The sequence below is a fragment of the Athene cunicularia genome (assembly GCF_003259725.1).
Source record: "Athene cunicularia isolate RWA chromosome 10 unlocalized genomic scaffold, athCun1 chr10_part1, whole genome shotgun sequence".
NCBI lineage: Eukaryota > Metazoa > Chordata > Aves > Strigiformes > Strigidae > Athene > Athene cunicularia.
This window is the reverse complement of record NW_020799112.1, coordinates 6418197-6445215: the sequence shown is the minus strand read 5'-3', so window position 1 is coordinate 6445215 and position 27019 is coordinate 6418197. Positions and strand designations below refer to the sequence as shown.

The following is a 27019-nucleotide window of genomic DNA, read 5'->3' as shown; positions in this document are numbered from 1 at the left end:
CTTTGAAATTAGAAGTTGTTACATGTATTTTAATATTTATACCAAGGTTTCAGCTTTCTCTTAAAAAGTTAAATAGCCTCATTAGGCCGAGTCAAAAGGAATTTTATCTGGAGGAAATGTAATTTAATTTAATAGTTACTAGAATTCAATGGTTTTATATATTTCAGGATAAAACAGGATATGATTTATGGTTCTTAACATAAAAGCATTAAAATCTTTAACCTCATGCTGTGTCACACAGCAGAGCATATTTCTGCCTCTTTAATATAGAACATTGCTGTAAACTTAGAGAAAATATTTTTGTTCAAACCTTTATTTTTATGTAGGCAAAGGACATGGAATGCTGAATTAAACAGATCTGAACCGTCACTTTTTCACTATCAGTCTTTTATTGGCAGATGTTGAGAAATAATTTTGAAGGTGATACATAATTGAGTCACAAAAGAAAGGAATATCTATTATGAGGCAAATAATGAGAAGCTAAATTTTGTTTTTTCTTGTGCACTTGCAAACCATTAGTCAAAAATGTTGGTTTGATTGCCATTTCTATGTGGTAAGTTTTTTTAAATGGGCTCATTTTAAAATTGAGTTATCTGTTTAGTTCTATAATCTGTAATTAAATAAAGTTCGAGTGTTATCTTTGAATATTTTTGTGTTGTATATTTTAGAGCTGAATAAATTACAAAGGCAGAAGGGATCAGTAGAATCGTGTACTATGACCTCTTCAAGTAACAGCTCAAATAACCTTGATCACAAACTGCAAACCTTCCTTTGGAATTATCGCATATAGTCCAAAATATTTCTTAAAATATTTCAGAAAATGGTATCTAGTGTTGCCTTTGTGATGAACGCTCCATTATGCTCATAGATACAGTATTCTAATGGTTAATAAGTCTTAGTAAAAATCAGTACTTTAGTCTAAATTTGTCTAGTTTTGGCTTCCGACTATTACTAACTGCTTGTGCTTCTTTTTACTTAGTTGAAGAACTGCGCTTTGTTTTTTGTTCATAGTAGGACCTTGTGTTGGCCAGGGATTTGAGGTAGAGGTGTCTAGGCCTTCTACTAGAGTGACCTGAGTAGAGAAGATCAGTATGCTTTTAAAGCGTTATTCTTGGCATATAAACTATAATCATTACCTTTTATAATGGAACTAGAGAAGAGAGGATAGAAATTCTTAAAGGGTTTTTCTACAAATCTCCTCAGAATCCAGGTAGTTTTGTGGGGAATCCTTGCTAATTTGCTTTCCTCAGTAATTTTCCGAGTGGCAGGTCCATAACGTGGTTTCTTCTGTCCTCTGTGCAACCTGGCTGCTACTGCCTGTTCCTCAGGCTCTGCTCTGTGCAGAGACCCTCTGGCCCACATCTTGCAGACCTAGCAATCTTCCCTGTCTTGAGTGAGCACAGCTGCTCACTGAAAGGAAGCTCAGCTGGGACAGGCTCAGCTTAACACAGGTTCTTCTTAATGCACATAGCACCACGCTGAACAGAAGTGAGAGACACTGCCCATCAAGTCATTTAGTCTATGGATTCTGTGATTTAAGAGATTTTTTTTTTTTCCCATCTTACATTTCTGATTGCAGAAGCAGGCAAAATTTCAATGTATTTATTTTGAACTCTGTTTTCATGAATGAATGATTTGAGAATACAGAAAACAACTGAGTCAAATATATTGAAATACTAAAATATCAATCAGATCATTAAGATAAAATACTAATAATTTAAATTATCGTAATAATAACAGCAACAAAATATAATTACTACTACTTGATTTAATGAGAATTAATCCTGTATTCAAGGTTATATGTTGCTAAGTTTTTGAGTTTCTGCAAAGCTTCTGAAGGACTGTTGGAAGAGTATATATATAGACTATTACCTGTTAGTGTAACAGATCTTAAAACTTCTTCATATTTATTATTAGGGATGTGATTATTTAGGGGAATAGGCAAGAAGTACTGTTAGTCTGAAATAAGGTAAGTTATGACTGTACAGTGCTTCAGCCACTCACGTTAGTTTCCCATGAGCGCACTATTGGACATAAAACTGTTATTTATCCCTTGGTCAATGAGATGAGCTGCTTGTCTGCATTGCAGGCAAAGAGAACACACACATGTGTTATTGTGGAGAAGCTGACTTCACAGAAATTTTCATATTAAATTCAGCATCTGACCAATCCAACAGGTAGTTTATGTCTGTAGCCCAGATGAGCCTTAATTTAGCATGGGCACAGCTGCTGACTTACACCTTCATAATGCTTGGTACTCATGAATTTTCAGTTTTGCTTCTGGTTGTGTCCTTCTGGATCTCTGTCTGGGAAACCGTAAATTCTCTAAAATAATCTATAATAAATGTTACTGTGTATAGACCATGTAAACCAGTGCTTTGTGAGCAAAATACCATGATGCAAGGTTTTAATCCACTGATAGCAGTACTTTACAAAGACAAGCACATTTGCTTCTGGCTATTCTTTACTGCTTCAGAAATCATAAATTGTGTATTAAAATGTATATATTTTAAACCACGTTAAATATATGCATGTGTATTTAATGTAGTTGGAAATTTCTATAGTATCTAATGTCAAACTACAGTGTCTCAGAAAACATGCTTTCTACCAAACATTTCGGTAATGTAAAAAAAAAAAAAGTTAATTCTACAATGACTTTATGACCTTTCAGAGAACTACAGGACAGGAATTAACAGGAGAAAAAACATAGATGAAGTATCACAAGTCTTACAGAGGATTGGCAGTTTTGCAGAAGCAAGCTCAGCATGTCAATTCCTCATTTTTCTCAGCATACACTACACAGTAGTGTTGAGTAATATGTTTCATCAGCACAGAAGGTAACATTTTCTAAGTGTTAGTGTCTTGACTATCAAAGCACTGAAAACCATGAGGGGAAATAGCAATTGAAATGCCAGCAATGAAAAGAAAATCCTGTTTTGTACATATCTCCATAATGAAAGTGTGAGGAATGAAATAAACGCTTGCTTTTACAAATATGATTTCATCTGATACAATATTTGCACTTTTGGAGGGCTTTAATTACTTTGTATGTAGAGACTTCTTCCTTGTAGTACCAAGTCATTCTTCAAACCATATTTAACGTGTGCTGTTCCTTTTTACTGTGTTCCTGATTTATTCATATGCAGTAGTTATTTTGCTTTATACATTTGCCTATTTTCTTCCATATGGCAGGCATAAGGGTATGTTGACCCCTTTGGTATATATGTTGACCCCTTTGGTATAAGGTACTGAAAATGTAGGGATGCAATTTGATATAATTGCTTATGGCTAAAGTTTTCAGCCAGTCAGCTTTCACACAGTTGCTTTGATGTGAGGTTGTGTCTTATTTTGACGTTCAGTTCAAAGTGAAAGTGCATACTACTCCTGTGGAGATGGCTCATTCTGGAATGGCTTATTCATCCTTGAAACTTTTTCTTCAAACACTTTAAGGGGCTTTGTAACAGAAAAATGCTCTATATGTGCTTTAGTCAGCAAAACAAATGGGTGTTTGCCTGCACAAAGCGGTAGAGTAAGATTCAACACGTTGCCAAAAGAAACTTTTGAAGCTCACCAAGCTCAGGCTCACAAGGCTGGGCCTGCAGAAATCTGGAGGAGCTCTTGATTTATGTATTCTGGTACATAAGTTCTTGATAAATGCTTTTTGCAAATAGTTAATACGGTGAGATGCATGAAGGTACTTCTGAAGTTATATGGCCTCAAAGTTCTCACTTCCTATCTGTGGAAAAGGCAATCAGTTGAAGGAGCTTGCCTGAGGCCAGACAGCTAGTTATTAACAAAGCCAGAATTAGGAGACAGACCTGCTACCCTGTGAAATCTGTTCCTCTGGTGTTACTTTCTTCCAGTGTTGCTTTGTATGTGAGTGTTGCTATAGGAAAAACTGTATGTAATAGGTATCCTGTGATGACTTATTGCTAGTGGGGTAAATGCTACAGAAGAGAACTCAAAAGTTGAATTACGATAAATGCTGTATGACAGAGAAGTTCAATACTTGGCCTTCAGTAATACACATAAAATGCTAGGTGTTATTAGGAAAGGTTACTAGGAAAGAAATATAGAACAAACTGTAATATCTTGTTATGTATGTCACAGTTTAAACCCACGGTTTAAATGCTGAGTGTAGTTTCTATTACCTCATGGAAATGTGTTAGAGAAAGGTGACAGGAATACTGATAGGTGTGATGGTTCTGTCTTGAATAAGACAGATCCAATTTTACAAAAGGCATTACTGGCCTGGAAAAGGTCAATAGGACATAATAATTCATAGTTTTTCTTAGCAAAAGACACCAAATGAAATGGCAAGTTTTAGAACAAAGGAAGTATTTTTTGAGATGGCTCATTATGAGATCATGGAACTTGTTGTAAGGAAACTAGTTTAACCATTTTTTATCTAAACTTTATGCCTACAGTTTTGAAGCATCTCTTCAGGCATTGGTTATCAGGAAAACATTACATGAATGAGAGTTATCACTTCCAAAGTGCATGTTAACTTGTTACATCACTCGCTGAAGGATTTAGAGGTGCTCTTCTCTCTCTATAGGCATCAACTAACTTTGGACCATGCCAAGTCCAGGTGTGAGACCACTGGGTATATACTCAATCAGTGTGCTGTGTTAACTGTGATGGGTTTCAGTGTGTATCAATATTGTTACTGACAAAAGCCTTCAACCTTGACACCCACAGAAAATTGTTATCTTATGTGCTATTCAGGTTTTTATCTAGCACAATCTTTACAGAGAGCTGTGGGGTTTAGGCTTCTGTTGGTGGAAGTGTTGTGTGATTGACTTCACTTGGAGGTCTCTGTTGGTCAACTCTAGGGAATTTGTGGTAACAGAGGAGGATATTTAGAGTTATCCAGAAAGAGAGTATTAATAACTTGGAGAAGAAACCAGTTACTTCCCATTAGTTAAGAGTTCAGGGAGAATTTTCTCTATGTATTCATCCTCTACCTCTATTCTTTTGTAGCTTGGACTTCTCTGATTCTTGCTTGAAAGGAAACAATACAGTATGGTCTTCATGCAAATATGGAACAAAAAGAAGGGACAGTTAATGAACTGAAATATAGATATCCACTAGTTAATGGTTGTTAGTTAATTAACATTTCATATCTCAGATGTTAATTAACAATTAATATCTCAGAAGCATCCAGACACCAGTACAGATGCAGGTTTCATACCGCTTCAGACTATTGGGTAATATGGTGGTTTTCAAATGTTCTCTCTGTCATATTCAAACGTGCATTTCATAGAATTAAGTTCTAAGTTCATTTCTGTTGTTGAAAACGCATGACTGACCAGTATTAAAATAATCAAGATACCAGGAAGATAGTTTTTTATTTGTATTTTTGTTCTATAAAATGTGAATGCAATGCATATTCGTAGTTGCACTTCAGATCTTTTTGTGGGATGTTTCTCCATTTTGCCAAACTGCCTAGATTTTAGTATTGCTGCTGGAAATTCCTTCCTCCTAAAGGAGATTGCACTGTGGAAGCACTGAATAGTGTTCTAAAGCATAATATAATCTTCAGTGTTTGTTTTCCTGCAATATGATTAACAGCTATTTTGACACTGATTTAATCTGTGTATTAGTGGCAAAGAAGCAAATTAGTTTTGGGAAATAGAGCTGTCGTTCAGATTACTTTTTCATGTTTTATTGCTCAAAATATGTTGACTGAAAAATACCAGGCAGAATTGTGACACTGATAGGAGAAATGTTCTTCTGATGGCATACAGTCTGTAAAATAACAATTGTCATATTATTTATTAAATACACATGCATTCTTAGACTTGTATCTGCTTAAGAAAGTTGGGAACATTGCAGAATGTTCTGCTGTGACATGACTAGAAAGTGATGTTTGAAAAAGTTCTTTCCTCCTTTTTGGTATAATCCAGCGAATAAATTTTCCAAATTACATTTTAATTATTATTTTAAAAAAATCAGTTATCAAAAATAGCATTGTGTCAGAAACATGAAAAAGGAATAAAAATTACCAGAGTAGGAAAAATAAGTGGAAACTGAATTATATTTTCAAACATTTTCAGTATATCCAGGTCTCTTTAGTCTTAATGATTTCCATGGTCCTCTTTATTTAATTTTAGAGGCATGTTTACCGATTTTACTAAAGGTAGCAGTACAAATAACTTCCTTTATAGTGGAAAGATAACATAACCTGTTAGGGTTAGTGCTTAAATAATTGTGGTTTTTTCCTTTCAGTTTGGAAGTTCCCTTATTATGGGCCTTTCCTTGTAAAGGCATGGTGAGAACTGGTTTTTCATTCTGTGCAGATACGTGTGGTCTGTTATTAAGTGTGCATTGGGACTACAATAATAAAAACTCATTCTTGAAATATGCTGCATATTTATACTTAAAACAGTTTTCATAAATGTGTAATTCAGTTAAAACCAGTTTCTGGAATATTTAAGTGGGGTAATTCCTTGCCAAATTTCAGTTTGCTTTCTTTAGCTAATGCCTATCCTACAGTATCCCTTAGTATTTTGCAAAATATTTTGCATCAGGTTGATATTGCAGAAGAAATCGAGGCTTATCAGACCACTCATGATAATTAAACTTTTTTCTTCTGATTGGTATCAACCTTTTTAGTAATTGTCATTTGCCAAAGAGGTTATGTCAGAAGAAAATTTACAGAGGAATGCCTATGTTTGTTACAGTTGAATTGATAGCGTTAGGCCAGGGGCTGCTGACTGCCTCCTGGTTGGAATCCCAGAATGTAGTATTTCCAATTATAGACTCATGCATGGTGGGTGCTCTTTCTTGGTGTCATTCGTTTCAAGTAATTCATAAGCAGAGGTTGTCCGGAATACCCGATGTCATTTCTCTAAGGTCACAGAAATGACTGAAAGGCAAAGTTTTCCCTGTTCTTTGTTTCAAAAGGAATTCTCCTTTGAATTAATGAGACGTTCATTCTACTGAAGAACATTAAAAAGTCTTCTCCAATCCTGCACGTCTTTTATTTATGCTTTGTTCACTGATCTGATCAGTCAGATGAAGACCTGTATAGATATTTGACCTAGCAAAGAAGTCTCTAGGGGTGACCCCTGTATGAAATAACTCAATATGCTTAATTTCTTTATCTCAAAAGGCAATGTGTCTACCTTAGATAGGAAGCTTTATCTAAACAGTAAATCTTGATTTTGCCCGTGAGCAAAACACAGTGGAATCCCTTCAAAGCATTTGCAGTACTCTAGAAAAAAAGATGCATAAAAGCATAAATGTGGAATTATGTATATAGATATATTATTCAAAGAAACATGAATAGAACTATTGTAATCGTTTTTTCTTTCACTGTATTCATCTTAATGCTTTATGTTCTGTTTTATGCTTGCAAGTTAACACAAAAGGGGAGATTAAGCAGCTACGTTAGCTAAGTATGAACGTGTTGTGGGCAGAGTGAACTGCAGGACTGTGTGTGATCTGGCATCTCTCTTCTGTTTCCTTTATTATTGCTACTGAAGGAATGAAATTTGTTTTACTTAGTAGGAAGATAAGCCTCATGAGTATTGGTGGCTGGCAATCTGGTTAGTCCTTGAAGGCATATTACTCCAATTCTGGTTTATATCAATAGGAAAATGCTTGTTTTGTGATTCTTCTCCAGCATAAGCTGCATTATGATTAGTAATTTCCTGTGTTCTGTACCCTAAACAGTTATTTCTTCACTCAGTAGAAGGAGAAAATGAAACATACTTGGCTCTCTTTTGGTTTTGTTTTATACTGTAGCATTTCACTAAAAGCTCTTACTGGAAAAAACCCAGAAGAATCTAATGATTCTTATTCTTTTGAAGGATGATGTTCAGTATTGTTGCTCTGAGCATCATTTCTGCTTTAAGCTAATGTTATTCTATTTGAAAATTTCAGTAATGCAAATTAAAGGCAGATTCTTCTTGCCTGTGAGTGAGTGTAATGAGGAGCCTCATGTGACTCTGCCCTTCCTTATTTCTGGGTTGTCTCTTCGGTAGTTCTGCCATAGCATGGAGCCAGTGCAGCTTTTTTTACATTGCTGTATTGTGCCAGCTTTCTGAAGGAATAAGGAGTAACCAGCAAGAAATTGGTTGAATGATAAATTTATACTTCCCAAACTTTGGAGAAGAGTCAAAAAGAACACTTCCAGCACAGCAGGGAATGATACCTACATCAGATATCCAGGTATAGTCCTAAGATTGAACAAAATAATAGTGAATTTCCCAGGGCGCTGCTGAAGACAAGTGACATCATGGTTAGCTAAAGACAAAGTCATAAACAATCCTTCATTAGTCGGTTTACTTATAAATTAATTATTCAATCTGATGTATACAACATTTTGTTTATGACTAATAAGGAAATTGAGACATCTGTAAAAATTAGTAAGAAAACAATAGCATAAATCTAGACTGTTTTCAGAATACAAATGCTGAAAATAACATACCCTCCTGAAGAGGATTTTTCATCAATAAATTTCAAACCACTCAGCAAAAAGGTTTTGTCTTCATGTTCCCATTTTACTGATACTCCAGCTGTACATATTAAATAAAGGCAGAAACTTTAGGAAGGAACTGAACAGAACCTGTTAATAATGTGGAGATTATAGGGGATTTTGTTTGGTTTTCCACAAAAAAGTGCTTGTGGTAGCTTTCAAAAACTGTTTGGGACCCTTCTTTTCCTGAAGGGTATGTGACTAATGAAGGGCATTTGGAGCAGAGTTGATACAGTAGGTTTTCTTCAGCATAGAGGACTGTCTTTTCTTTGACCTTTCAGAACTTTATAGACTTCATAGAACTTTGTAGACTTCCTTTGGTGAGGAAGGATCTTTGCCAGGGACTAACGAGGGGCAACTGCATAAGTAAGAAAAGTGTCTTAAGTGAAGAATTAACTATTAGTTGTAGCAGAAGAACTATAAAGGGGATCTGGTATTGAGATTATACACAGTTGATGACTTTATATACGAGTTATATGTCAGCAAAGGAAAGGATTTCATCAGCCTTAGCATCACATCATGTTTTTTTCATTTCCTGTGAGCCTACCCAAGTCAATCAATGTCAAGTCAGAGAGTGTTCACCTTTTGTTACTTCAGTGGTTTTTGAAATGGCTGAAGTTTCATATATGAACAGTACTTGTCAGAGAAAAGGTGTCTGATGTTTACACTTTTTTGAATCAAACAAGTTTTTATGCCCACTTGCACACCCGACTACTCCTTTCTGTAAGGCAGTCAGAACTTCTTAAAAGTTGTGACTTTACAAGAATGCCTATGGTTCATAAAAGGAATATGATGTAACCAATAATGTGGATTTCCTCCAGGAAAATTTGCAGTACAAGGTTAGTGCTGGCAACATAAAAAATAAACAACAAAACAAATTAAAAAATAATCAATTTCCTGTTTTTGGAAAAAGTTCCATTAGCTGTTCAAATTGGCTAGAACCAAGTATGTTAAAAATCATATTTAGTTTGTTGGAAAACTATCCCTTTGTCAAGTATATTAATTATTGCAAAAGTAAGTCCATAAAGCTCTTGCATTACAATGATAAAAAATAAAAAAAAAGAGGAAATCATAAAATTAGGTGATATATAAATACTGACTATGCAAGGTATCTGTTAGTGCAGATTTAAACTACTTTACTCTCAGTGTTTCTCTGCATATGTGACAATATGTAGAGACAGACATTATCTAGTTGCCCATTATAATATGGTAGCAGTACTTTTATTTTACAAGTTTTGACACTGACACAGGTTTGTCACAGTCTTTTTCATACACACAATATGTGAGTGTTAAATTGTAAAACAGTTGAAATCTTGTTTTCTTTCAAAATATGCAGTGGAGATATAATTTAACCCTTAGATGTACCAGTTGGGCATTTTCCCATCCAGTAAGGCTTAGGTTGGTGAAGAGGGAAACTGTTCAAATTCTTGTTTTTCATCAGAAAAACACTTTAAAAAAAAATCCAACCATTTGGATTTAAGGTCCAAAAATATTTGTAGCATATGCATTGATGAAGGATAATATCTTGAGAGAACAGTGAAAGATTGTAAACTATGGGCATGCATACAGAAAAAAGGTGCAACAAAATTTCTTACTGATCTCAGATAACTCAGTAGGAGTATGGGTGTTATATGGCAATGTGAACACTGAATAGTTAAAGCGGCCACATGTTGAGCACATGTTTATTCTTGGTCTCTGCCTCTTACTGCTTGTGCCTTTCTCTTTCCCTATGTATTGGGTTCCCTACATACTGAGATTTCTGTTTGCCCACACTGGGCCAGTTTTTTTTACATTTAAAGCAATAAAATGATAGTTAAGCTGACATAATCAATTAATGATTGTTTTGACATATTTTGAAAGGAGATGAAAGGAGTAATTAGTACAATGGGTAGTTGATACAGAGGATGACGCTTAAATTGTAATTGTTGTTTAAAACCCAAGTAGTTATATTTCCGAATTTCATTCACCTTTTTTCCCCCAACTTGTCCAAAGTCATGATACATGACAGTCACAAATACCTTTGCTGTTTAGGATAACCATATCCTCATCAAAAGGGATTTAAATTGTTTTAAGACTACTTTTGATTATAAAAATACTTTTTTCAAATCTTGTTGATAATGCTCATTCATAAACCCCATAAAATTTTCAGAGTATGTGATAAAAGTAGGAGATAAATGGATGATAAAAGGAAAATAGACAGTAGTCAAGTGTAGTTTTGATTTAACTCTCGCTTATAGTGTGAGACTCAGGATGTTGTCAGATTAAAGAATACTTTATTCTTTAAAATGTATAAAATGTTACCATTCATGTAATTGTGTGACAGGCTGGAAGTTCTGGAATGTCTAAATGATATTTTTTCTTGTTTGCCTCTTGTAGTGAATAATAATAGGCTTTTTGTTCTTTTTTCCAGATAACCTTTTTCATGCTGCTGTCTGCAGTGTGTGTAATGCTGAACTTGGCTGGTTCCATTCTCTCGTGTCAGAATGCTCAGCTGGTAAAGTCCCTGGAAGGATGTCAGTTGGTGAGTAATGAAAAACAAGTATCCTGTAAAGGGCAGTGGATTTTAATTTTAATTTGTTTGGTTTTTATACGTGTATTCCTTTAATTTTCAAAACAGTATGTTTTCAGTAGAGCTATCTATAGCTATTGCACCACGAAAAATCATGTTGGGAAAAGTTTGAGAGTAAAGTGCTAATGTATTTACAGTGTTTTGTCACTTCAAAAAGTAAATTGCAATATTAGACTTGCTTCTTAGCATCATGGTGCAAATGACAAACAGAATAGGTGGAATATAGGCCACATCAAAGCAATGCAGTGATTACCATTTGATGTCAGCAGTGTCAGGATTTCATCCAATAGCTCCTTAAACAGCTGGTGTATTTCATAGATGTACTGATAGTAATGTTTTGGTGTGTGCATGTTAATATTTTATTTGCCAACCTAAATTATTTCCTTTTTTTTATTTCCAAAACAAATGCACGTTACTGATGTTAAATAAAATATAGAATAATAAAAATGACCATGATGTCACATGATCTAATTTATTAAAAGGCACAGTGTGTCTGAAATCTTTGTGTTTTTATCTCAGGAATAAAGTACATGTAGATTAAACTCTTAACATATTTTCTGACTTAAACTTACAAAGTTGTCTACAGAACTAAATTCATGTATGAAATCTCCTGTTTAAAGTAAATAATAAAACAATGATTCCCCCTCCCCACCCTAAATTCAGGAAACAAATAACATCAAATTGTAAGATTGACAAATGGACTGGAGAATGTGGATATGCATCAGTGCTCTTTTTAGTATAATCTGTCAGTAGACCAATCAAACTGTTTAAACTGCATGAGTATGCACTTAGAGGATTCATTAGGTATCGGGAATATGTGCACATACACATCCCAAGACATTGACTTGAATGATAAAGAGGAAAGACATTTTTCTTTCTAATGCTGAACACTCCACTAAATGCTTTTGCACCATTTCTATGCAGTTGTTTTCCTCCTTTGTTCTAAGGTTTTTGTCCAGCAAAACCCTTCAGACTTCTGTTTGCACACAAGAAATTTAACAAAACTAAGTTATAATATGAAATGTTTTGGCAAATATTTCGAAGAGCGCATGAAAAATACAGAACAGGAAACCACCGTTTGGATGTGACCTGTCACATGCCTGTACCTTGTTTAGTCAGCTTTTAAGCTTGTGTTCTGTTTTCCTGTTGCCCATCCTGTTTCAGAGAGCTGTGTCTGCAGCTCCATCAGTTCAGTAGTCTGGAAAAGCTTAGGTGTTCTGCTAAACTTCCTACAGTGTTTGCTGTTTCTAGGTGTGATTGGGGTAAAGGCTTTATAGAACCAGATGGATGGAGCCAGATAGCTGGCTCAGTGGAAAACCAGCAGTGACCCAGAGAGAGGAAGGGAGGGTTTTCCCTATGAAATATCTGATCTGGGAAACTCTTGCTAAGGTTCCTGGTTCTCATTTTAATGGGGAGCTGGAGTTGTGCTGCACAGCTGCAAAAATTAACTGGTGGAACGTGGAGCTGTTACAAGATGCATGGTGAACTTCGGAGTGCTATGGGGAAATAGCTTTTTTTGTTGTGGGGTTTGTTGGGTTTTTTTTTCATGAAGAAAAGAAGTATAGGTATTTTGTGGAAGGTCTTTGAAGTTAGTCTTATTAAATTGTCTTGATGTCCTTGCTTTGATATTAGGACTATTTAGAAGTTATTTTGAGGGACTGCGTTTCTATCAGAACTTCCCATAAAGACTTACAAAAATGGCTTCATATCTGCATGGAGGAAAGAATATATAGTCTCTCAAAATGAATGCTTACCTAACTATATAATGCAACTATGTAACAATATAGTTTGACCTATCTGTTGTAGTTTTCAAACACGGTATTTTGACCTGGAGCGTCATTGTAGTGAATATCTTGGGCTTATGTCTGGACGTCATGCTCTGGTGGTTTATACAGTGTGTTCCATATTATCAAGCACTGCCATCTTACCACATCTCTCATGCACAGAAGTATCAAAGCCCTAAAGAAAAAAAGGACTGAACGTTGGAATTTTGGAAACATGAATTTGCCTCTTCCTTGCTCAATAGCTCATTGTTTGATTTCTTAGTAAAATCCCCCTAGAATTTCTGTACTGTATGATACATAAAAAACTACTTACTGTTTTTGACATTTAATTGATTATAGTAATAAATTTTAAAAATCTGCATGTAGGTATATATGGCTGAGGGGAGCCATTTGTACTGGTGTGTGCAGTCTTTCCCCTCTGACTCATGAGTAACCAGTGTAATTACTGACATGGTTTTGACAGATGTCCAGTAAGCTGTGTGAATAGAATTTAAACAGCAAGTCCTGTCTCAGATGGAGGCGAGTGCACGTAGCAAGAACAGTGCCATTGGTGCTGCTGCGGCTTAGCGCATGCGTAGATCTTGCTGTGTGTGTATGTCTGCTTTTCTCCTTCCTTTTAGGCAGCCATTAGCAAACAGGGCTGCTCAGCAAAGCCTGCTGAAAAAATCCCTAAGCCTACAATCCAGTTGCTTTCCTAGACTAGTGATAACTGATTATGTACTTGGAGTCTGTGTTTAAACATATTGACAGTGTCATTTAATAATACCACCTAGCCATATGTGATCTCTGTTCTGGGATGTATTGTGATAATGTATCTGTGTTTGGATTCTTCACAGACCTTTGCACCAAGCAGAAAGACTCAGACTAATGAAAGGGAGCATTTCAATTTCTCCTAAAACAAGCTGTAATAGAGGTGTAAGACAAAAGGAAGAAATTCCAGTTAATGAGAGTCAATGAAGTGGCATTACAGGAACAGAAAGTGAAATAAGCAAAGTTCTGCTTAATTAGTACATCCATAGACAAAGAACTGGCTCTGGCCAGTGGTTAGATGTTCGCTACCAAGAAAAAGACCTAAGTCACTAGAAAGTCTTTTTAATCTTTTAAACATTCTCTTCAGTGACCTCTTTTCTGGCTATGAACCCCATGTGTCTTCTTCAATTTTGGTCAGAATCACCACCTCTGATAGAAAAACTACTGCTGCAGAAGTAAGCAGTGAACTGAGCTGTGCAGTTGAATTCTCAGATCATTGATGAAAATTAAAAGCAATAAATCTGTTGGTAAAGGTGAAATTTAGAAGAAAAAAAAAGCTGGTTCAGGAAGAATTTTTTTTTTCCTTTTATTTCTACTTCCTCTTTTTGAAAAAATTGTGTGTCAGTTGTTTGGGATGTTTTTCACTTGGAAATTTAATGTTGTTCCAAAATATCCTATGTTCAGTGATTTTCGTTGGGACCACATTTGATCTGAACTTTAAAATAGCCTTTGATTCTTTACATGTATATTTGCCCTCCTGTTTTCCTCTGTTGTCTTGCCTTCTCTGGTCTTGTTCTCATCAACAGTGAGGGAAGGGTGTGGTATCAAAGAAATGCTTTCAGTGGGCAGGCAGAGGGTTTGCAGGTGGAGGTAAGCTTTGCCCTTGGGTAGGCATTTGGGGATTAAAAGCTTTGGTGGGTGGGCACGTGGGAACTTCCTGAGGAGGTACCTTCCCCATTTGTTCTCTTGTGGCAGAGTTCAGAGGAAACCTTTGCTTGTTTCTTCAGGTTAATGGAAGATTGTCACTTAAGGAAGAATCTTGCAAACAGTGTTTTGCATTTTTTCCAAAGCCAGTATACTTGGCTAGTGCATTAAAAGGCAACAATTATGTTTCATCCATACTTCCTTTTTGTTCCTGGTGCAGATAGAATGTGCAATTTTCCTCTGGACTAGTGGAATGCTGAGCTGGCAAAAGAAGATAAAACAAATGTTCAAACTGCTAGTTTCAATTTTCAGAGCATGATAAAGTACTAAGTAGCTTTGGCATAGTGTGTTGTACTAGGTGAGAGCAATTTAATTGTGACTGTTTATATGTCATAATTATTTCACAAAATTAGTTTTTTCTTTCCAGACCTTTCTTTTTTTAGATTTTCCTTACTCAAAACCACATTTCAGTCAGGCTGGGGACTTGCACATGAATACATTATATTACCATGTTGAAGTGCTCATGAGTATGAAATTCTGGAGTTCTGTTCTTGTAGACCACCCACTGGGAGCAATGCACTACACTGCTTTATGATTAAACACAGCATCTGACTCAGAATTTGGTGATGTATTATGTTGAACATATTTCATTATCTTATTACTGTTTTCCACTCAAAAAGGAAGATACCAGTTTCTTAACAGCTTGTTCTAAGCTTGTATTTCATGTTCGTTCTTTAGATGGCTCACTTTAGTGTTGCAGATCTGCAGCCCTACACTGTGTGACTGGGTGTACATTATCAGAGAGCTCTAATCCTTTGAATGCCTTCTAGGATACAAATTTACTTTATGTGGATGCAGCTCTAGGAGTTAAAATCCAGCTTTTGTAGACATGCAGTTTGAGATGTAGTTAACATCCCATGTAACTGTACCAGACAAAAACATACCAGTAAATTTCCAAGCACGATACAAAAGTCAGATTCAAAATAAATTCTGCTTTACTTGTAGTATTTCTGTCAAACTCATTCATGCTGAATGTATAGCTTCAAAAGTGATCATAGTATTTACTGTATTGTGGAGCTTAAATTCAGAAGTGTTTCACATGCAGTGTAGTTGTTTGAAGAAAAAGAATGAGAGACAAGGGTCATATTTTGCTTTAAACACTGGGGATTTATTGTAGATTCTGTAATATATATGTTTGTGTGAATGTGAAAAACGTGTTCGTTCGCCCTATGTTAACATTTTGAATGTGTAATTTGTGGATTTAGTATTTGTGCTCTTTATTCTGCACCTTAGCAACATGCAACACTGAGAAACAAAAAAATACCAGTAGCGTTAACGGCTTATTATGAAAATTTAGTTGTAATTTTTTTACCATGATTAGCTATAGATCCTGCAGCCAGTACCTCAGATACTGCTTTAAGTCAGTGAGAGTAGGATGTGTATAGAGCAGTTACACACTCAAGCTGTTCATTAACATGTCTATGAGAAACAGCCTTTCTGTCTTAAGAATTTCTTTCTCAAAAAATTAATCTCTAAAAATTGTGCTTAACATATATGGGTAGAGCACTTTATATATTTTAATTTATATTCTATTACTGCACAAGATGGAATTTTGTTAGTGATTTATTTCTTAGTCTTTATTTGTCTTTACTGGGTGTACCTGTCTTATTGTAAGTTGCTTATTCATTTGAAAATAGATGATCTAGTTTTAATCAAATTTACAGCTGCTTATTAATCAGAAAATTAGTGATAGAGTCTATCTCTGTATAGAAAAATTGCTTATAATTTATTTTTCAGTTGTATACCTGAAATTGTCCTGTGGTTATAGTAACATATAAAGGAAGACTCCATTTTCCCTGACTTATTTTGAGCTGGAAGAGGCAAAGCAAGGAAAAGCAAAGCAAGTGCAGGTTCGCACAGAGATCAGTGGCGTAGCCCGGTTCCAGAACCGAGGTAGCTACTTTCAGTTCTGTGCATATTGAAAAACAATTTTTAAAATTCCAGGAAAATATGTGTACTATTTTTTGTTCTTATTCACCTGTCAGTGTTTTCTCTTGGTATTTCCATACCACTCAACTTTATTCCTTACTGGATCCTCCTACTTTTTCTCTTTGAATAAGCTAACTCATATAATTTACTAAAGTACCTTTCCATAAACATACCAGTGAGACTTTCTTGCACTTTACTGCCTTGCTTCAAGTTCTGAACCTTGACCTGAAGGTTGACAAGAACAAAAAGTAAAATCTATTACTCCTTTTGCTAGAGGTTTTACATTTGTGATAGGGAAAGAATAGAATGCAAAGTAACACTGTTACTTCATCCCTAATGTACCCTTTTAGGTGAGAATGTGTGTGCGCTCAGTGGTAATTTCTTTGTTAAGATGCCTTTAATACCTAGACAGAATTTGATGAATGACAGATGAAAAAGTCTGGTCTGTGCACATTTTTGTTACTTTGTGTGTGTGTGTATATGTGTATACTTTAGTAAGTCTGAAGTTCTCTCTGTTCTTTGTTATTGAAGGATCCTTTACTTTTTTGATCCTCTGCCACATAAAAGTCAGATTTTAATGATTTTTATCACTTTTGTAGTAACAGTACTGCTTTTTGGCAAGATGAAATAAAAGACAATTTATGCATATAAGCTGCTCTGGCTGATGTTTGAAATCTTAAATATGGTTTGGATGAGGGTGTAACTGTCATAAAATGAAAGTACACAAACTATACTGTGATTACTGACTATGCTTACCAGCACGAGTAAGAGTCAGAAATTGGAATACATGTACAGGATGGTGGGGGGTATGTGCAAGGGATAAAGTGAATGATGCTTTATTCTTGATCTCTACCAACCAAAAAGAGGTCTAAACACAGCAGAGACAGAAGAAAGAACGCGGTTTGGGAGACACTGCTGCTGTAATTGTGTGAGGCTGGCACACACCAGCCCTGCAATTGGGAGGAGTAATCCCAACTCCTCTCTGTACCAGTGTAGCTCTGTTGTTTGTGCTAATGTCTCTGTTTATGAAGCACACCGTGAGGTCTGATCTGGACCAAAAAGAAACCACTCCCATACAAAAAAGAAAAGTTAGTTTTGGCACTAAGTCACAGGATAGCCGTATGAATTCTTGATCCTGTCTGCACAAGTGTGAGACAGCAGTGGGGCGGGCATGAGCGTTCTGGGGCATGAGGGCTCAAAACTGCTTTCAGCCAATGTATTGTTGAAAGCACGAATGTGATGACATGCTCAGCCTTTTGTACTGCTCCCCATTACAAAAATACAAGTTAGCAAAGATGTCACTTCATAAGCATTTGAATGTAAAGGTGTACAATAGGGCAAATTGTTAAAAGCTCACCAAAAATGTATACCTAAGATTAAAATAGAGTTTTGTTTTGCAGTCTGGTTACGAATCTTAGGTGGTTTTGAATATGCTGTGATTTTTAAGATGTCCCTGTGTTTTGCAGAAACTTTCATGTAAACAATTAACTATTTTTAAGAATTGAAGAGAGTTACTGGGCAGTACAAAGTTCCAGAACATCTTTCAGAATAAATGGAGAATCTCTCATAGGTGGGGAATCTTGACCAAGAAAGTGTTTCTCTTTTCAGCTTTATTTCTGTGATACCTGTTCATTACATGAGGTAAAAGTAGACTTGGGATCTATATTTCATATTAGAAGTGTCAAATCTTTCACTGAACAGTGGCAGCATGAATCAGAAATAAAAGATCTTGCAGTAGACAGCTTTGTCTGAAGTCCATTTTCCTCATTATAAAAACTTCTTAGCAGCTGAAGACTATATTGATTTGCTGTATGCCTGGTGCTAGTATAGCAGGTGTGCTGTAGCATTCTGGCCACTGCGTTTGACACAGCTCTAAATTCAAAGTTTAAGTTTTGAAATTCCTCTGTAGCATTTGTCTAACAGTTGATACCATTTCCAGAGAGGTTCAGGAGCAAGACCTTCCCGGTGGCATTTAGCACTTTGTATTTTCCATTGATTCGAAGAGCTGAGGTTATCTGATCATAAACCATGTACTTGGGTTTTGCTCAGTTCCTTCAGTTTTTAAAAAAGAGTTTAAAAGGTTACAGGAATTGAAAAAAACCCACCACAACCTGAAATTGTTCAAGCACCCTTGTGAATTAAATTGTGCACTAATTAGAAATAAACAACACAACTATTATAAAGGTGCTCAAACTATTTTTTGTTCTTTAATTCTTTTACAGTGTCTGTGACTTAGAGTATGACCATTCTCTGTGAGTTGCCATAGACAGTTATTTCCAATGGTGGGAAATACTGTAATTTAGGTGCCCAGATTTTTTTTAAGCCTTTTACAAATTATACTGGCTAGAGGGCAATCTGGTGTTTCAGGAATTGAAGCTCTCTGAGAAAGCATCCTCCTCTGATGAGCATGCCTTCATCACTGCATATGGCAAGCATTCATTCATCTGCATCTCATCTGGTAAAGTTTATTATGTTTTTTAATGGATTCTCATTTCTCTGCTCTTCCAACTGCTGTTCTAGTCACCAGCATGTATGCAGAAAGAACTAGATAAGCCTGATAGGGGTGACACTAAAAGATATGTATATTTAAATATGTAGCTATTAAGATTATATGACCAATTTAAACATTTTTCAAGGACTTAAGCAGTAAGAAAATATTCTGTTGACATGATTCTGTGTATAAGACAATGCAAGATAGTTCTACAAGGAATTCTGCTGTCTATCTATGGGAAATTGGCAACATCCTAGGGAGAATTTGAACCTTGCATTAAGAAATTATTTGTGTCTGCAAAATTCAATTTATTCTTTTTAATGTAAAAGAGTAATATGGTGATTTGGATCTCTCACCACTCAGCCACTGTGCTTCCATCTTTGCTTGGAGGAATACAGGACTGATCGAGTATGCCTGAACGGTGCACTGAATCTTTTATTCTTTACATGGAAAGCCATGGAAGCTTCTCATGAGTGTCATTCTTACTGGTCTTCTATACTGGAGTATAGAAACCTGGGATCTGATCATTTTAAACTCATAGTTCAAGGAATTCCTATGTGATAGTAATTACTCTTCTCAATACCAACCCAAATTGAATTGCAGCCATTGACCAGGAGATGTAAGGTATAGTATCCCATTGTTAGCTCTTTAAATAACCTACAGTTGTGCAAACTTGATGTTTATTCAGTTGAGTTATGCTAACTTCATCTGCCCCTGGAAAGCAAACTTTTTTTATTTTTTTGAAAAGGCCCAAAAGGTATCACTCTTCTTTGGTATTGTATCTTCTTTCTGTATTTTACCTGGTTTCATAGGTAATATCAGCCAATGGAAGACATTCTGCTTCAAGGCATTCTGCATAGAGTTTTTCATTTTGCATTTAGTAGTCAGTACTGTCACAGTAAGTGTAAATACAGTTTTTGGGAAGTGTGTTTCTGTATTTCTGTCTGACTTTTTTTTTTTTTTTTCTTTCTTCACAGATTAAATTCGACAGTGATGGTGTCTGTGTTTGCTGTGAAATGCAGCATCAAACATCAGGCTGCAGTAACTTGGGAGAAACGCTGAAACTGAATCCTCTGCAGGAGTGTAATGTTGTGAGGCTGACCCTAAAGGTGTGTTATGAGAAGAATTAACAATTTCAGTTTTAAGTAGTGAGTATTTAGCAAGACACAAGTGTGTGATGAAAGTAGTAGCTGTTGTTCTCCATGTTCATACTTGGATTGTTGGATTTTCATCCAACACAATTTAGTGCTACTATGTGTGAAAATGATTTTATGTTACTAGTATCTGTATTTGTATGGGTAACTATTTTTTTGTTAGAGGTTATTTAAGAAACAGAAGTTCCAATTGGTTATGACTGGTGCTGGAAGATTTAAGAACAGATATCTGTAATGTTGCTGTTCAAGAAAGCTTGAATAAAAGGTGGTGGTTGGCATTGTTTAGTTATCTTACAGTAGATGGCAAAGAAACACAAAGTATTAGCAGAACAATGAAGTATTTAATGAGGTATTACTAACACAGAGTACTAGCAGTATTTCGGGTGGAAGTTACTCTGGGAGAGAATAGTAAGAGTTCTTTCTGGATAATGCTGGAAATATGCTTATAGACTTCTCTGCAATATTGTAAGAAGTTTAAATCCTGTAGCATTTTGTGTTACAACTACCCACAAAAAAATTTGAGAACAAATATTAAGAATATTGTATGAGTGAGTTATATCCCAGTGTTATCACCCACATTGTTGCTTCACTTCCTTGTCACCAAACTAGCAAGACATGGTGTTATGTTAGGGTGGAAAACAGTAAGGAATCCATGAAGGAACTGGTCAGAGAAAAGAACCCTAGCCTAAGAGACAGGTACTGATTTATTTTAGGTTTAATTTAATGATCAACAGAACTAACTCTGCATCTGTGGCTTTCAATTTCAAAGTATATATTTTAATAAAGTTAATAGAATATAATGGAGTAAAGTGGTGAAATTCCATGTGATAAGGATCATAGGGATTTAGACTATAGTGTGAGGCCTGAAAATGCTAAGTTATATTGATATTTGAAGCTATATTTTAAAGTTTAGAACAGGTAGAAATCCTGCAAAAGGTTTATAATAAATATCTAAACGTTCTTCAGCTTTTTTAAGAAAAAAAGAAAAAAACCTACTAAGTAATAAGGATCAGGTAGAAGTTAACACAATTTTATATGGCCCCAAAATTAAGTAAGTGCTCTGCCTCGAGTTTTAATGAGAATGATGAAGACAACTGTGGGAGCAAAAACCTACTGTGCAGCCAGAATTTATTAAGTAGAAAAGAAGCATAACTTGACATTGGTCAAAAAATAATAAGTAACTGCTACTTGGAATGCTAAATTCAGGACCATGTTCAGCAGTCTATTTTCAGTGAAATATGTTACAACAAGGTAATGCAGCAAAATAACTTCTCGGAAAGAGATTCTTCAAAGTATGACAGATGCAAAAACATGAACCTGTCGTACAGAAAAAGCTGACTTGCTGATCCTATAAAAATAAAGACTGAGGGAACATATGGTTGCTTGCTGTAAATATGTCAGTAGAGTAAACTTTAATGAGAGAGAAAAGAACTGTTTATCTTTGAGGACGTTGTCAGCATATGAAGTGAGTAAAAGTGACATATGCTGGAAATCAGGGTAAGATTTCCAACCAATACAGCAATCAGATTAGAAGCACAAAATATAATTTATTGTAAAATACATCTCAGTCATTTATAAAAGGAATTGATGACATATCTGCTTGCACTAGCAGAGGACTGATTTAAATACAGTTCTTATAAGTATAGTCTGAGTGCAGCTTTAATTAAGTATCTTCAGAGTTTTTCATTTAAGAGAAGATAGTTAAGAAAAGAACTTTTTCAGAAAGTTTCTTAACTATTTTTGTTTTAAATCTACAGTTGCTTTCTACTTGCCTTTGAGACCTCTGTATTCTTGTTGTAAATATAAGAATAGCATCCTGATAAGCCCCTAAAAAGAAAAGGATACAGCTAATTAGATAAAGAGACAGTGATAAGGCTCACCTTCTTTAACTGCAATTATACAGCGTGATTTTAAGAGAACAGATGGTTTAGTTCCAAAAGCTCAATTGTGCTCATTGTTTGGGGAGCCAGAAGGAGAGAAAGCATAAATACCAGAGTTAAGATTATACACCTTTATGTAGGCTTCATGCTCCTCTTTATTGAGGATGGGGTGAAAATCTCCTATTTCCACTGTCATCTGCTTTTTGGTGGTTAGCAGCTATGGGAGCTGCATTGTGAACAGAATAATTGCACACATGTTGCCTATCTGGTCTTGTTCCCAGGTAGTCAAACAGGACAAGGAAAAATAACAGTGTCTACCACTCTGGCGTATGCTAAATTGTGCCAGGATCATGCCTTGCACGATATTGAGCACTTTTTTTAATAGTAGCTTTGAAAAATTTCTAAAACTTTTTTTTTTGTCATCTCTGTTCTGAATCATCTCTTTATGCTCCTTTGTAAATCAGTGTCTGTTTCTTCTTTGTGAACCCTGAACAAACCACCCAAACATTTTAATGGCAACCCAAGAATTACCACTGCAATAACGATGATCACACATATGTACATATATAGATATGAATATTGATTACAAAACCTGCCGGAATATGTGATCTGTGAGATGAGTGCTAATTCCTGTGATTATTTGAATAGAGACATTTCAGCACAAAATTATGTTACAGTAAAATGGACAAAAATACTCTGCCATTTCACCGTTGTAAGCGTTGGGGATCCAACCCATTTCAAGGAGAGTGAATTGGTGGGTGTAGAGTTATAAGATAGGATACTTGAACTTCTCTGCACATCTCCAGAAAAAGTAGCACAGTTGCATGATGTGACAAACTACCATTAAGATCTGCAGGCACCTAAGTCTGATCCATCTGCCATGTTTTACAATGGAGAGATTTTCTGGTTACTATTTTTCTCCAGAAGATGCATTTTCTACAGTTTCCTGCATTAATAGCTCCTAAACTGCCCCTGAAAATAAGCTTCTTTGCTTTGCTCTGGATACTCAGGGTCAATATTCTGTGCTGCTAAAGAATGTTGGTGTCTTGGTATTTTGGTTTTAACTCTACCCTACGTTAGGAAGTTACTTAAGACAAATGAAGTTAAAAGCAAATCCTACCTATTTACAAAATTAGTAAAAAGTTTCAGAAAGGTTTATTAAGGATCAGGTGTACAGAAATGAGATGATGACCACAGATGCGATGGATGCAGTTTCCCTAGCATCAAGTTAATCTGCTTTTCCACAGAGGTGCCACCCGAAGGGGCAGTTTTGCACTGAGTTTGTTTGTTTGGATTTAGCAGGCATGTCGTCACAGAATGAACCTGTTCCATGAACTGATCTGGTCCAAAACCCCACAGTGTTATACAAGGGAATTTGCCTCAGGACATTCCTTTTAATATATAATGATTTTTGAAAAATTAATTTTTGTGGGATGAAATATTAGAAATAATTTGTCCTCTGCTACTTAAATCTTATACAGACATGCTTTTGTCTTATGAACTTAAGAGGAAATGATAACATTATTTTTACAGTAAAAAGATAACTTTTTCACTTATAGTAAAATGTTTAAAAGGAAAACATGAACTGAAGCATGAAACTATGCCAAAACATTTTATTGATATACAGACTGTTACCTTACAATTAATGGAATCTTACAGAACTTGGTATTTTAAAATCTTAAAACATCAAACATATGAAATCTCTTGGGTAAAACATACAAGGCTCATTATTTAAATATCTGAAAAACAGTTACTTGAGATAATTTGTTGGCCAGAACCATGGATTTTGTGTAAATAACACTTTATAACATTATCTTATCTTGTGCTTGGAAACAATTGAATATTTTTTCACTTTCTGAGAAAGACTTCAGCTGAGCTCATTTTGCTCTTACCTTCTGTCCAAACAAGAGAGGAGCGATTCTAATGCATAAAGTCGAAGTTTATGGTTAAAGATACCAGGGGTTGTAGACTATGAAGGGAACTGTGAAACAGGACAGGAGCACAAACCTGTTATGAGTACTCTTGAATTAACTAAAGAGCTGAAGCTCCGCTGGGAAAGTTCTTAGAGATTTAAAAGCAGTGTATTATATAAATCAACCAGTCAACTTAGCCAGGGTGTTATCAGTAGTGTATTAACTTTGACTGTCTCTCAGTCATCTGATACTGATATGCAAGCTGGCTATTTTTCAGGTAAGATGCAGAAAAAATGTAATATCCAGAAAAAATGCAGGAGGGTAACTCTTTTTTATACACACATGCACACATATACGTATGTAAACAAACACACACAGACGTGGTTGTAAAATCATACAATCTCTGAATTACCTTTACTTCAGGCAACACCCTAAGTCTTTTCCAAGATGAGACCATGAGATGCGTTTCTTTAACAGTGTTACCTCTGAATGAGCATTAAATGCTGACAGAGTAGTCTGCAATGAATTTGTTAGTTTGTAGATGAAATTTTAAGGAACTGAGTTTTTCTTGTATTGTTAATTAAAGTATGAGAGCTGAATTTTCCTGACAGCTTTCATCTGTGAAAATCATTCCTTCTTTCTAAACTCAGAATATCCTGAACTTATTAAAGACATATATGCAACAAAGCTTATCTTCTTGAGGTTGTGTTTTGAGAGGATGAAGTTAGGTATTTAGAAGATTGAATTATTTTGTAATGTATTATTACTGTCTGATATTTGTAAGTAAGAGGAGAATGTTATGCTGCTCTGGTTTAGTAATGATCCAGTAGGGTATTTTTAATTAACAGCTTACACAGCCCAGAATACCTGCAGTCATGTATGTTAATTTATGAATTTGCTATTCCAATAATTGCTTCCTACTTTACTTAAAGTGCTTCTGTAGAATGGTTTTGTGACTATACAAGCTAGGGGAAAATCTGATTTCCCTCCTCTATTTTCAGCATAAATATTTGGTTTGGAGCTTCTAAAATTAAAGTAAAATATAAATAGTAAATGTCTTTTCAGGCTACAGATTCCATTCATTATTTTGTAAGCTAGGCATCATTATTAGAGATTTATGTAACTTGGGGTTCTTGGAGTCTTCTTTGTGAATCTTTCCTCTCCTCTCTGAATCCAAATGTATTGTTACTGAGTTTCCTGTTGACCAAGCCTACCTATGTGTTTAATTTTTTTTCCAGTCAGAAGAACATGCTTTCACTTGCAAAACAGAGGAGGATGACTCCTGACATGTTCTTCAGAGTCATGAGAATGGACATTCCTCAGATTTGCTGTATGACCAAATTCAAAATATTTAATTTTGCTGAACAATTTACCTAAAGACTTCATCATTTGCTTAAAATTGGATAAATCTCAGTGTAGAATAAGTAATCTCCTATCAGATTTTTTAGTTCTGCAGTTGTTTCATGATCATAACACAAGTAACTGAAAATATTCGCTGTGCTCAGCGTGTATTTACCATACTAGATACCATCAACAATAGAGCAGTTCAGTGTGTATCCAGAAGTTCTCAGTAACACTTGTATAACAGACATAGTCTGCTCATACTTCTTCTTCATGAATGTTTTGTTCCTAGTTTAGGCAATGAGTGAATATGATTGTGAACTTCTGCTGTGGCTGAAAAGCTGTCTCTTTGACTGACTGGAATCTGTTTATTACATACTTGTATAGTTGTTTTATGGATCCTTAGTCTTTCAGGAGGCTCTAACTAACATATCTCCAGTACTAAATTTAATGTAGAGACCTGAGTTGATGAGAAGTATGCAAACTCGCATCCAAGCAGAGACCTTTTTTGAGTTTGTTTTTCTTAAGCAGCAGCTGTTCACTGCTTCCTTAAAAATGCGGTAAATAGTTTAGACCCATGTAAAATAGTGTACTGTATTGTACTTTCATACCTTAAATCTGTTTTATGAAGCATTGGCCATTTTTCCATTTACAGTTCAATGTGCATTTGAGATGTGTTTGGTTCAGAATTGATTCTTTGTAAGCAAAGACAGTCTTCCTATTATTAGAGCAGCTATTTTTTCTAGTGTTTTTCAGACACATCCAGTTAGAACAACTGAAGTTATAATTTGAGTTAAAAGGATTGTTGTCCTTGAATTCACAAATAAAATTGTTACAGACACTAATTTCATGGGTGAAAAAGCTTTACTGTCATTATCTCTTTTCAGGTTACAGTAGTATGAGAAATGAAGCACCATAATTGAAGTCAATCAAGGAGAAGAGAAACCATTTTCACAGAATGGCAGAAGTGAAGCTGGTTTTAGCTCTTGATCAGTATGGATGTTTAGATTCACGTGTTCAGGGCTACTGCTTACAGAGTGTCCTTTTTACACATCGGCAAGCTTGTTTTACTCCTTTTATTGTATATTGACTGAGCTTTCAAAACTGCAAAGAACTTAAGAGCCTCAAAGACTATGAACCTTTTATTTCCATGGGGAAACAATCTTGTTGAGCCACCAAAATGTGTGTTGTAAAGAGAATTGCCAGTTCAGTATTGTTGCACAGGTTAGAACTTTTAAGAAGAGCTAGGTTTGAGCTATGTAACTTTTTTTTTTTTTTTAATATGAACATAAGTAACATATTTCACAAAAAATAATTATATTAAATGTTGTAAATAAATGTAGAGACAGAAAAGTAAGCAGGATCAAGAATCATTGATCTGTACTTTGTTTCATTCTAGAGCAAAGTAGGGTTTAAATACAGTTTCTCAATTCTGTGTAAGCAGCACAGCTGGGTAATTTTCTATATATTTGACAGAAAGAATTAATATTTTGTGGTAATATACTTCATCTATGTGGTATGTGTCTGTATTGCATGGTAAATTCCCTGATTTGATGTTCATGCGTGTAATTTAATTGACAGCACAGCTCTGATATGAAGAGGCAAGGGAATGATTAAATACTTAACCAAAGTGTGCATTTGAGTTGAGTTGTGAAGATGTCCAGAGATTCTTGATTTATTTTGTCTTACTCGATATGTTACATTTACCTTTAAAAGGTAAATGGAGACAGATTAAGCAA

The 27019-nt window shown here is 35.3% G+C and overlaps 1 protein-coding gene across 4 annotated transcripts in view; it reads left to right on the top strand.

Moving 5' to 3' along the window:
• LOC113483781 (protein FAM189A1-like) overlaps positions 1-27019 on the top strand; it is a 91251-nt gene that overhangs the window by 16830 nt on the left and 47402 nt on the right. For all 4 annotated transcript variants that reach the window (XR_003399089.1, XM_026855624.1, XM_026855625.1 and 1 more), the window contains exons 2-3: positions 10896-11006; positions 19970-20101. Coding sequence is in view for 3 of the 4 variants with exons in the window: in XM_026855624.1 (XP_026711425.1) it covers positions 10908-11006; positions 19970-20101 (231 nt within the window). In the remaining variant the exon portion in view is untranslated. The remainder of the gene's footprint in view (positions 1-10895; positions 11007-19969; positions 20102-27019) is intronic.